At 40.6% G+C, this 13,568-nt stretch overlaps 1 protein-coding gene across 1 annotated transcript in view; it reads left to right on the plus strand.

Annotated features, from left to right (window-relative positions):
• Positions 1 to 6,395: 6,395 nt before the first annotated feature.
• LOC134490988 (complement C3-like) overlaps positions 6,396 to 13,568 on the plus strand; it is a 69,994-nt gene continuing 62,821 nt past the window's right edge. The window contains exons 1-2 of the mRNA XM_063294402.1: positions 6,396 to 6,494; positions 12,733 to 12,925. Of these exons, the coding sequence (XP_063150472.1) occupies positions 6,415 to 6,494; positions 12,733 to 12,925 (273 nt within the window). The 5' untranslated portion in view covers positions 6,396 to 6,414. The remainder of the gene's footprint in view (positions 6,495 to 12,732; positions 12,926 to 13,568) is intronic.

Below are 13,568 nucleotides of genomic sequence, written 5' to 3' on the forward strand. Positions count from 1 at the left end.
AGTCTTGTCTATGTTTATCATTTTTATTTATTAGGTGTATATCCCACCTTACATTCAAGGGCTGAAGTAGTGCTTCCTTCTCCTGTTTTAATTTAATAATAACCCTGTGACGTAGGTTGGCTGAGACTGTAACTGGCCCAGAGTCACCCCGAGATCCTCTGTGGTTGAAGGTGAACTAGCACCTGGACTTCCCCAGAGCTAATTTTTTGCTTTAAATTAGGGTTATCTTCCATTCCGATAAATACAGTATAGCATGAGGCTTGGTTTAGCCATTGAGGATATAATCCTTCAAAGTTTTCAAGGAGATGATAGATAGATAGATGATAGATAGATGATAGATAGAGATATAGATGCAAAACTGAGTATCTCAATACGCATACTCAAAATTAACGAATAGTTATACACATTTCCCACACATTCTGTCTTTTCCACTAATTACTCTATTTAGTAATTAGAGCATTAATTACTGTAACGACCTTAATTCACAGTAATTAGAAGTACAGTAATTGCTGGCATGTTTCATTTGTTTTATGCTGTGTGTCAGGAATCCTTATAGGCAGAAGTAAACTTTGTATGGGTTATAAAAGTTGCAAATAACATGCACATACAGTAGTTACCAGCCAAAGAAATTTATGCAATACACCTACATCTGAATAGTCTGTTTCCCATAAAATATTTTTTTTTTCCTGGTAAGATGCTTTGATAGACTGCAATACTCCTATTTACTCTGGGCCAAACTCAAAAGCATGTCTTAATTCTGGGAATACTTTAGATAATATGGGTGGGAAAGCCTGCAAAGGTGATATTAAGAGGAAAGAATCCCAAGTTTTTTTTAAAGAGCCAAGAATGTTTTAAAGAAAATTTATTACTGTATCTAGCTAATCCAGGTAAATTAAGATCCTGCTTTCTGATTCTGTGGGAGCTGTTCACCGATTTGCCCTCATATTACATCAACAAATATCTGATGTATTTATTCAGAGATCAGTATAAATAATATATTTATTAGGATGATCAATATATGTGGGACTTTTCCTCAGTTTATAAACTGAAACATAATGTCCTTCAGCACTGTAACCTCAAGCCTGCCTTCTTTCCTATGACTGCTATTTTAAACTATTTTTTAAAAAATATTAACAATCAACTATAAATTAATGTACCATTAATTGTCACAGACTCACTACAACTCCTTTCTTCTGTATCAATGGGAAACCAGTTAGAATGATCAGTCTCAGAGGCTGTTAAATCCAGAAATATTCCTGAGAGTGAGAAGACTAGACATGTCTACACATAATGGGCCATACTTCTCTCAACTAGCTAGTCATTCTTTGGGTTTCCAAGATGATGTGTGGTAGACACAATAGCTTTTAAGTGCTCTCTCTCTCCCTCCCTCTCTCTCTCTCCCTCTCTCTCTCTCTCTGGATTGAGGGAAATAAATCATTGATTTCTTAGACATTCCACTTTGATGAAAGAGATAGATAACAAAATTCTAGTGGAGAAAACAAATCAAATGTAACTGCTCTAAAAGGTTATTCTGCTATCTCTGCATTCTTTTGGGTTTTCTGAGTTCTTCTGGCACTCTTCAACCTGAGGTACTGTAAACTCTCAGAAATCTCCTGTGATCAATTTGCTAAAAGCTAAAATTACTGATATCTGTAGAGAGAGAAAATATACTTCCCTGGGAGCTCCATTAGTGAATGTGTCCAGGATAGGGATGTGCAGATTTGTGGTCTGATTCACTGTGCACGTTTTGATACTATCATCATCTTCATCTTCATCATCATGATCATCCTGTTTTGTAAGGGGGATTTTGCAGGTGCAGGGGATATAATAGTGCAGTTTCCTGCTGATTTTGACAAGAAATCTGTCAAAATGTTCTTATCCAAGTTTCTCTCTGCCCCATCTTATACCAACAAAGTCAAGGCAGGGTTATTTTTAGTTTCTTTCTCACCCTTTACTCTTTCTTAGGACTAAGTTATCTTTCCTGAAAGTCCCGCATTAATGGCTCACTCATTCCTTCCCTTTTCCCAAGGTCAGCTCTACATTAATTCCCATTTAGTGTCTAAAGGATTGTCCAGCTCTTATTTATAAGCAGGGCTGAAGAGGCACCCTCTGAAGCCCTTATGCTGTTTTGCTCATCGGATGCTTCAGGAGGGTGCAGCATATTTTCCAAGAATGATCTCTTCCCACTGGAAGGAATGGGTTGTCCCTGCTTCCTTCCCAGAGAGGTGCAGGCTCCTAGAAAGAGGAAGGGTGCTTCTAGGGGACCAGCAGAGGTTTTCCCCAGGACTGGACCTCACCAGAGCAAAGCAGAAAAATGGCCTCTGCACCACCACTGCTGCCCGGAAGATGCCCACTGCAACATCCTTATTTTATTAAAGGTGACATTTCTTGCTCTGCTGAACACAAGGCAGTACACAGAGTTTTCTCTCCAATTTATTTTCACAATGGTTGGAGTTGGAGTGGGCCAAGGGTCAGTGATTGATGAGAAAACCTCATCCAGTGAGATTCATGGTTGCCTGTAGGTTTTTGCTTTCCTTTTTAAAAATCTGAATGTCCCAAGTCCTCAGAGAAGGTGGATCTTGGGGAGAATCACCCATTTGAACTGTTCCATTGGCATCCAAAAAAAAAAAAAGGCTGTGGAAACTGTTTGAAGAGCCAGGTAAGCCTTGGCCTTGTTTACCCAGCTTGCAACAGACTGCACCAGCAGCAGCAGCAGCAGCAGCACCACCACCACTACCTTTCCTCTACGTTCCAGGAACCAGCTGAGAACTGGGAGCATTCACCTCCCCGTCCTGACCCTTGCTGAGATTGAGAAAGAAAGCAAAACGGAGCAGATGATCCACAGTCCAAATTTATGGGCAGGCTGATAAACAAGATTAAGGGGCCCAGAATTTTGATCATTTTGCTTTTTTGCTTTGGAGAAATGACAGTGGGCAAGAGCCACCCCTCTAACAATGTACAGTAAGTGTTCAAAAGGAGCGCATGGCTCTGAACTTTAGGGGGAAAGCTGATTCTTCTGAAAGAGAGAAGCAGCAGCCATGTTATCAGCCTTCAAGATCGGTGGTATTTGCTTATACTTTAATTTGACCTTTACTGGTTGCCAGAGTGTTTGTTTGGATAGGTGGCATTGTATCAATGTAATGAAGTTTCAGGTTGCTATGGGACGCCAAAGCTAAGAAGACTTCGAACTATGAACTTGTCAAAGGGTAAGGAAGTAGAACCTGCAGAAATTAGAGAGGAATCTGCTTTGATGACCTGCAAAGAACTGGGAAGCTGCTGCTTAGATGTTCAGTCTGAGCAACGAGATCCATTGCCAAAATTCTTATGGCTAATAAGCTCAGGTTACAAGAATTCACATACTGTCATTTTACCCTGGCAATGCACTGCACCTTACTTAAGTTTACCCTGTCATTCAAATCCTAAATGTCCAGCTCAGCTTTTAAGATTTGTAATAACTAAAACTTGTACTCTAAATATGCTATGGCTTCAGGTTTAAGACAACATGGTAGGTCAAGATTTTAGCTGAAGAGATAATGGATACTTGTTAACCAGGTTAGCTTAGTGATAGGTAATCAATCATGGGCAGAAAGAATTGTTTTCTCCTTCTCTGGCATTTTGTAATATATCTGATTCTGAGCTTTTTCTTTTCCTGCTAACACTGTGAAGATACACCCATTTAGAGAATGTGCTGTGGACCTTAGGCAACATTACATTGTCTCATGATGGAATAAAAACTGAACTAGGATTTCATGAAAACAACCTTCCCCACCTAATGCCATAAAGATGTTTTGCACAGCAATTCCCACCGTTCCAAGCAAGTACAGCCCAAGAGTAAGTTGGAGAAAGCTGCACTCAAGATTTCTGGAAAACATACTGTATATGTTGTGATTTTTAAAAAAAAATTATTTATTTATAGCATCTGATCTATGTCTTCTCCCTTTTCCCAACTCCATATACGCAGTCTGTAAGAAGGGGAAAAAGCATTCATCCTGATTTTATGATTTGGGAATTGGGCAGTATTTGAAAGCATATAGGAAGTTTAAGGTAGTTAGAATTAGGAACTGAGCTCATGACTCTAGAAACCCAGGCTTTAAGTTAGGCCTGGGTTTAAGCCTAATTCAGGCTTTAAAGCTAGAAAACATGTAGAGGAACATTTTACTGCTGTGTTAAAAGGAACAGACTTAAAGCTTGATTAGTGAAGCATTATTTAGAGAAGGTTCATACGGTATACAGTAAAATATTTACCAGGGTTTCTCAACCAGGGTTCTGTGGAAGCCTAGGGTTCCATGAGAGGTCATTAGGGGTTCCCTGGGAGATCACGATGTACTTAAAAAAATTATTTCAAATTTGGGCAACTTCAGATTAAAGAGGTAAGTTTCATTCTTTATTTTTAGTTTAAGAACACTGTTAATACCTGTAATACAGGCCTACCCATGAAATGAATATAATGATTTTGTAACTTCTGGCCTATATTTGAGCCTGAATGTGCAGGGGTTCCCCGAGGCCTGAAAAATATTTCAAGGGTTCCTCCAGGGTCAAAAGGTTGAGAAAGGCTGGTACATACTAATGCACTGAAAAGATTACATGTGAAGGGGGAAAACTATTTTTTAAAAAGCTCTTGAGTGATATTGGATAATCCCCTTAAAAACATAGACCTCATGGTTGGAGAATGGTACTCCAAATGTATAAGCTGGGTTTTGCCTAAGGTTTCTGCAAATACAATAAAAACTGATGGTTTCGTAATTGCATTATCAGTAGCAATTCATGGTTTACTGCATCCATGGCTATTTTAGCTCAAGGATGACATACTAAGCCACTGAAGAAGTACTAAATGAAACACATCCAGCTTGGCTGGAATGCATGGATGATTTCTATAATAGTTTGGCACTGTATTTTGTCTGAACTCTTGTACTATGGATTAAATACAGACTGGGTTTAAGGATTATGTTTGAGAAAAGCATGAGAAAAAGACACAGTAGAAAGGCTTCCCAGAACTGGTAATGCATCTGAATATTTTTTTCCTGCTATTGTTAGTTTCAACCTTCCCTCTGTATACATTAGCATAGTATAGTGGTTTATACTTGTTACTCATCTTTAATACCTTTGTAAGAATTTGTGCACAGTATAGTAGTTAGTAGGAGTAATATCTTATTTAGTATGCTCTTACACCAATGAGCAGTACAAGACTTATAAAATTTGAATAGATAAGTCGTCTATCTACATTTGACATGATCTGAATATACTGTGAAATATTTAAATAAAATATTGTCGTCGTCATCATCATCATCATCATCATCATCATCATCATCATCTAATATTTAAGCCAGATACAGGATGTTTTAACCTCCAAAAGAGCCTGTCCCTAGAAACTGATTTGAATGATGATTCAAGATCCATAAATGGGACGTGGAGAGTGAACTCCATTTCCCTCTCAGCCAGAATATTATCCAATCTAGCAATTTGGAGCATAGATGAAGTATGTACAGTTATTGACCACACTCAGTTAACCAATCAGGCAAGAGTTCAGGCCAGCTGTCCCCCCTGTATTAAAGATAGGGAAAGTGATAGATCTGTCCCAGAACCCACAAAACCAAAAGGATAATGTATGTTAGTAAACAGTGTTGTCACACCTGGAGCCCACCAATCCTTCTTAGTTTTCAGTCATTTGGTGGGAATCATATTTCCCCTGTCTTTCCATTTTTCAGCTAGAAAAAATTGGGAATGTTGATTACAAATTATTCTTGGTTTTTGCCTTTAAGCATTATTTAAACAATAACATTAGAGGGGAGAATAGATGTTGATCATGGATTGTCCTTGTTTGCTGGTTATCTAATTGGTTTTATTGTGTATTGATCAATCTTTTTTAAAAAAAAACATCTCAGAGGAAGGTACCTGTAGACAGTAATGCATTTCACAATGATCCTCCTTGAATAATTCTTGGTTTGGGCTCTAAAAGCAGTATTCCTCATTTTTATATATATTATATATAACTTTGAAGAACATTAAAGAAGGGACAGCTGCAAATTATATTTAGCATTTCTTTTGTGAACCATATATCAACTTGTGATACAATTTGTAATCGATGGAAGGCTGTATGCAATTTGCAGGCAATAAGAAAAATCTTCAGTATTGCCTTCTGGTGGAAGCTCAGCAAAATATAGAATTCCATCTATTCTGGTTACTGGAATTAAATTACAAGGAAGTACATTTCTATTCTGCACTGTGTTGGGTTGTGCCATGTATCCCTCTCCCCCAACCTCATCAATCCCAAAGACTCTCCTTCCCTAAATAAAATTAGCATTCATGTTGGAGGTATGACAGTTTCACAAATTACTGATTAACCTCAAAAAACTTAACCGAAATCCAACCTAAAACAACTCCATTGTGAAGTGGAGGAATCTTTACTTCAGCAGAATGGGAGAACAATCTACTGTTTTCTGCTGGTTGGTTGTGTTGACATTTTCTTGGATGGGTAGAACTCATACTGAGCCCTTGTAAGTATCTCTAAGATTAATTTAAATAGACCTACTTTTTATTGTTTGGAGGAACAATATAGCTTTGAAAAGAACTACTGTATGACTTTTGTAACATTAAAAAATACTAAAGTATTGCTTGTAACCTAATATTTGGCTTTTACTGAAAAAGGAGGAGGATGTTCTTGTTTTTAAGCAAATATTTAGATTATGAATTCTAAAAGGCTTAATATTCCTATGCCTGGCATGGCTGGACTTCTGATTTATTCATTGTGAACAATTTTAATGGGTTTAAGTCACCTAGAAGACTTACTTTGTTGTAGAGATGACAATTCATGGCAAACCTCTTTCCCATTACAGGGGCCCTGCCCCCCTGCTTTACAGTCTCACTTGGCTTGATAAAAGCAGATTCCTGCTGATTTGACTGAGTCCCAAATCTTGCAGAGGGCAGATTCAAATAAATACAAGGCTGAAGGTATTGAGATCAAAGAGCATAGGGGATGGCCTGATTGTCCATAAAAATGACTTTGAAATGGTGCATTAAGGTCATGACAGAGAGGTCAGACTAAATGCGATCCCTGGGGAAGGTAATGGCAACCCATCCCAGTATTCTTGCCATGAAAACTAAATGGATCAGTACAACCAGAGATATGTCAGTATACCATCGGAAGATGAGACCCCCAGGTCGGAAGATGGTCAAAATGCTACTGGGGAGGAACAGAGGATGAGTTCAACTAGCCCCAGATGTGATGATGCAGCTAGCTCAAAGCTGGAAGGACGGCTAGTGGCCGATAGTGCTGGTGGTGAATGGCGAATCCGATGATCTAAGGATCAACACACCATTGGAACCTGGAATCTATCAGCCAGGGCAAATTGGATGTGGTTATTGGTGAGATGTCAAGATTAAAGATTCTGGGCGTCAGTGAACTGAAATGGATTGGAATGCGCCACTTCACATCAAATGACCACCAGATCTACTACTGTCATGAGTAAGGATGGCGAGCAGGGGGCTCCCATCCAGACTGTTAAGCACATGGGTAGCACTGAGGAATTGGTCAGCCATTCAAAGAGACACAGATCAGGACCGCCTTAACCTTTGGGGTTTATATGTCTGGGTTTTTCCCACGCTTCTTCAGTTTGTTAGGATTCCTGTTATGTACTAGCAATAAACATTAGAGACCAGTTCCTTGTTTCAGCGTGTTTCCTGGCTGTTAGGACAACTACTGTGGACAAGAGGACCACAGAAGAAATGGAGTAGCCTTCATAATTAATAGTAAAGTGGCTAAAGCAGTGCTTGGATACAATCCAAAAAATGACAGAATGATCTCAATTCGAATTCAGGGCAAGCCATCTAACATCACAGTGATCCAAATATACGCCCCAACCACAGATGCTGAAGAAGCTGAAGTAGAGCAGTTCTATGAGGATCTGCAGCACCTACTGGACAACACGCCTAAAAGAGATGTTATTTTCATCACGGGAGACTGGAATGCTAACGTGGGCAGTCAAATGACGCCTGGAATTACAGGTAAGCATGGCCTGGGAGAACAAAACGAAGCAGGACATAGACTGATAGAATTTTGCCAAGACAACTCAATGTGCATAACAAACACTCTCTTCCAACAACCTAAGAGACGGCTTTATACATGGACTTCCCCAGATGGACAACACCGAAATCAGATTGACTACATCCTTTGCAGCCAAAGGTGGCGGACATCTGTACAGTCGGTAAAAACAAGACCTGGAGTTGACTGTAGTTCCGATCACGAACTTCTTCTTGCACAATTTAGGATCAGACTCAAGAGATTAGGGAAGACCCACAGATCAGCTAGATATGAGCTCACTAATATTCCTAAGGAATATGCAGTGGAGGTGAAGAATAGATTTAAGGGACTGGACTTAGTAGATAGGGTCCCAAAAGAACTATGGACAGAAGTCCGCAACACTGTTCAAGAGGTGGCAACAAAATATATCCCAAAGAAAGAGAAAACCAAGAAGGCAAAATGGCTGTCTGCTGAGACACTAGAAGTAGCCCAAGAAAGAAGGAAAGCAAAAGGCAACAGTGATAGGGGGAGATATGCCCAATTAAATGCAAAATTCCAGCGGTTAGCCAGAAGAGATAAGGAATTATTTTTAAACAAGCAATGCGTGGAAGTGGAAGAAGACAATAGAATAGGAAGGACAAGAGACCTCTTCCAGAAAATTAGAAACATTGGAGGTGAATTCCAGGCAAAAATGGGTATGATCAAAAACAAAGATGGCAAGGACCTAACAGAAGAAGAAGAGATCAAGAAAAGGTGGCAAGAATATGCAGAAGACCTGTATAGGAAGGATAACAATATCGGGGATAGCTTTGATGGTGTGGCCAGTGAGCTAGAGCCAGACATCCTGAAGAGTGAGGTTGAATGGGCCTTAAGAAGCATTGCTAATAACAAGGCAGCAGGAGACGACGGCATCCCAGCTGAACTGTTCAAAATCTTGTGAGATGATGCTGTCAGGGTAATGCATGCTATATGCCAGCAAATTTGGAAAACACAAGAATGGCCATCGGACTGGAAAAAATCAACTTATATCCCCATACCAAAAAAGGGAAACACTAAAGAATGTTCAAACTATCGAACAGTGACACTCATTTCACATGCCAGTAAGGTAATGCTCAAGGTCCTGCAAGGTAGACTTCAGCAATTCATGGAGCGAGAATTGCCAGATGCACAAGCTGGGTTTAGAAAAGGCAGAGGAACTAGGGACCAAATTGCCAATATCCGCTGGATAATGGAAAAAGCCAGGGAGTTTCAGAAAAACATCTATTTCTGTTTTATTGACTATTCTAAAGCCTTTGACTCTCTGGACCATAACAAATTGTGGCAAGTTCTTAGTGGTATGGGGATACCACGTCATCTTGTCTGCCTCCTGAAGAATCTGTATAACGACCAAGTAGCAACAGTAAGAACAGGCCACGGAACAACGGACTGGTTTAAGATTGGGAAAGGAGTACGGCAGGGCTGTATACTCTCACCCTACCTATTCAACTTGTACGCAGAACACATCATGCGACAAGCTGGGCTTGAGGAATCCAAGGCTGGAGTTAAAATCGCTGGAAGAAACATTAACAATCTCAGATATGCAGCTGATACCACTTTGATGGCTGAAAGCAAAGAGGAACTGAGGAGCCTTATGATGAAGGTGAAAGAAGGAAGTGCAAAAGCTGGCTTGCAACTAAACCTCAAAAAAACCAAGATTATGGCAACCAGCTTGATTGATAACTGGCAAATAGAGGGAGAAAATGTAGAAGCAGTGAAAAACTTTGTATTTCTAGGTGCGAAGATTACTGCAGATGCTGACTGCGGTCAGGAAATCAGAAGACGCTTAATCCTTGGGAGAAGAGCAATGACAAATCTCGATAAAATAGTTAAGAGCAGAGACATCACACTGACAACAAAGGTCCGCATAGTTAAAGCAATGGTGTTCCCCGTAGTAACATATGGCTGCGAGAGCTGGACCATAAAGAAGGCTGAGCGAAGGAAGATCGATGCTTTTGAACTGTGGTATTGGAGGAAAATTCTGAGAGTGCCTTGGACTGCAAGAAGATCAAACCAGTCCATCCTCCAGGAAATAAAGCCAGACTGCTCACTTGAGGGAATGATATTAAAGGCAAAACTGAAATACTTTGGCCCCATAATGAGAAGACAGGACACCCTGGAGAAGATGCTGATGCTAGGGAGAGTGGAGGGCAAAAGGAAGAGGGGCCGACCAAGGGCAAGGTGGATGGATGATATTCTAGAGGTGACGGACTCGTCCCTGGGGGAGCTGGGGGTGTTGACAACTGACAGGAAACTCTGGCGTGGGCTGGTCCATGAAGTCACGAAGAGTCGAAAGCGACTAAACAAATAAACAACAACAACTTTAATATGTTATACTTAATACATTAAACAATTTAAAACATTTTAAAACATCAGCGACAACATTTTAACAGTTAAATTGTGCTGAAAAGTGGGAGGAATAGCTATTAAGCTATCGTATTGGTCAGCTACTCAGCACTCTCTACAAACAGGAAAAGTTAGTTCTTTTCTGAATTAGCAGTCTCTCCCAAACCACCAAAATTCAGATTAAAAAGCAGATGAAATTGACCCAAGATTAACTTCTTTTTAATGTGTTCAGATTAATGGGACATCAAAATGCTGTCAGCCTGGACACATTTATTTATTTGAAAGAGTAGAGCTCAAATTCAGTAGCAGCCAATCAGCTGTTATTCTTTGTGACCAGTGGCTGTCATTTCTCCAGAAAGAGAGTGACTAGTGATAGTTTCCTGTATGCTACAGTAATCAAAGCCATAGGAAATTAGTTGTTGTTTCAATACTACTTCCTCTGTAGCAAGAAAAAAACTTACAGATTACCTTCATAGAAACATAAAGATGTTGAAATAATAAAATTTTAAAAATCATTTAAGAAAGGGAAAGGAAGCATTGCTGTACTGTGGGCAGGGAGTGAGGAAAGCAAGGGGTACAGGATTCACTCAGCCTGGGCAGAAACTGAAAGGGTGCCCACTGGCAGATATAAGGTCTGGATGTAAGGGATACTTCAATTACTTAAGGGGGCATCACTGGATCATCTACAAGTCTGTTTAAAAATGTGGAAAACCTAGCAGTCAGGCAATCCAGGATGACATAGCTGTGCAAGGCAGTGACCAGCTGTTAGAGGGAAAGGGGGAAGGCAAGCCAGTTAGAGCTGGGGCTGCCTATGACCAGAACAAACCAGCTGCCCTGAAGGGCTTAAAGCAACTCCAGTCAGAAGGCAGCAGTTTTGATTCAAAGCTGGGAAATACAGGTGAAGGATGCTGGGATTGAGAAGAGGACATCACCACACATTGGGGGTGGGGGTGGGAATGTTCTAGCGCTCAGAGAGCGGTGGGTAGCCCGTATTGGTATGGCTAAGCAGAAGGTGCAAATCTGCCCTGTGACCACAGGAAATAACCGGTTGTACTGTCTAAAGTGGCATTTGCTACTCTGAAGTGGTATTTCCTGATTAGTGGATAAGATGCCAGTGGGACAGGAATATATCAGGATGGCTTGTATTTGCAAGCCCGCGCCCCTCTGTTTTGTCTTATATGACCAATGTGGGGCTTCACTTGCCTGTTACCTGAAGTTTCATCTGGAGGATTTAATTTTTTTCTGAGGCAAAATGGTAAAGGAGAGCAAAATGCAGTTTTCTTCTCAATCCTCTACTTCGGGGATAGAGTACTTGATCTGCGTGCTTTCCTTTTGAAGGAGAACTCTGGGTTTTTATTCATATTGCAATATTTGCATTTAGCTCGCAAAGTAGGACACAGAGTGCCAGTTTAAACACTACAGACAGCGGAAGTTTGTGCCTCTCAGAGTGGTTCTCCAGGGAGGCAACTAGAATCTTATGGTGCTTCTCTAGCTCACTTGTAGCTCAACTACACCAAATTGCAAATTAGGAGACCACCTCCCCTTAAGAGGGGGGGGGGTTATATAGCTTTTGATGTTATTATCAGCTGCTGACTAGGAGGAAGCTCTACCAGACCAGCTTCATTCTTATGGGGACTCTCCAGGCACAGGTATCCTCCATAGTAGAGGAGTGCAAGCCTGTTAAGATCAAATCTTGTTAAAAGACTGAGCTTAAAACATCTAGTAAGGAGGACACCTAACCTGAAGAGGTCCAATAAGGATGAAACTGGTCTGGTAGTGCCCCCTACTGGCCAGTAGCTAATATAACATGATAAATTTCATGGGATGCTTAAAAATGTTTTAAAAGATGGCCCACCTTCCTTGAGCTAGAGAAAGAATAAGAGTATTATTATTGCTTACATTGCTCACATTTATATGGCAGCCCATCTCACACAAGGTGACTCTGAAGGGCAAAAATGAGATAAAAACAGTGAGTAGTGTGAGACTGGTAGAAAGAAAGGTAGCTTGCAACTTCTTTTTTTAATGTTTTGTCTGTCTGCACTGCAAGAACATTGGTTCCTTTGCCTGTGGGATGCGATATTACAGCCCTTCTTTGCTTCCAAGAGGTCCCCACATCCCTTCTGCAATGAAGGCATAGCTCCATCTGCACTTTACTGTTCATACTGTTGGGTTTCATTAATTTGTTTATTAACCACAAGAGAGCTTGTCATATACATGTTGGCAGTGATTTCATATTGGGGAGAGTTTGGGTTAGCTGAAGCCTTCTGCTTGTACAATTTTTAATAAAAACCCTTCCTGTAATGTAATGATACTGTCTTTCTGCTGCTTTATAGGTACACGCTCATCACACCTAATGTCATCCGTGTGGAAAGTGAGGAGACAATTGTTGTAGAGGCTCATGATTACAATAGTTCTCTTGATGTTCTAGTTACCATCTATAACTTTCCCCAGAAGAACATCATCTTGACTTCGACACAAGCCAGACTAGAACCTCAAAATGGCATGGTGGTCTCTGCAAAAATAAAGGTGAGCAAGACCGTAGGCAATATTGTTTTAAAGGTTTATTTAAAAGAATTAAAGGCTGAAAAAGGTTGCAGTTCTTCTTCTGTCTTCATTGTCAGTAATCATGAAATCTCAGCCATTCCTGCAGTCTATGACTACCAGTTTATTTGAGCTTTGATACATCTGGTCAAATCAAGAGGAAGATGGGAGATAGGAGAAAGGCAGGGGATAGCAGAGAGCTTCTGGGTCCTTGGCACAGTGCATGGCAGTACAGTACAGGAAGCAACTTGACCTGAGGTGGCCAGAGGGGAGGAGAAGGAGAGGAGGATTGATGCCATGTGCAAGCTAGCTGGACAGTCAGAGCCAGGAGACCCAATTAGATTCAACCCTCCTTGGGTTGAGAACAAGGCCTGACCTCACCTTGCTTGGGCCAAGGAATCTGCCCATTTCTGCTGGATACATGTGCCTAAATACACATAGACATATAGGCATATAGAATACACATACCCACAAACACCCATAGTCATGTTAGTTGCATCTAACAGACATGAAAAGAGCACTAAAAGCAATGGCTGAGTTTCTACATCACTCTAAGCCATGGTTTGTTTACCCATGGCGAATCCAGTAAACTAGAGTTGTCTGGGATTGCATAATGTGTTAGGCTATA

Source organism: Candoia aspera, chromosome 2 (genome assembly GCF_035149785.1).
Source record: "Candoia aspera isolate rCanAsp1 chromosome 2, rCanAsp1.hap2, whole genome shotgun sequence".
Classification (NCBI taxonomy): Eukaryota; Metazoa; Chordata; class Lepidosauria; order Squamata; family Boidae; genus Candoia; species Candoia aspera.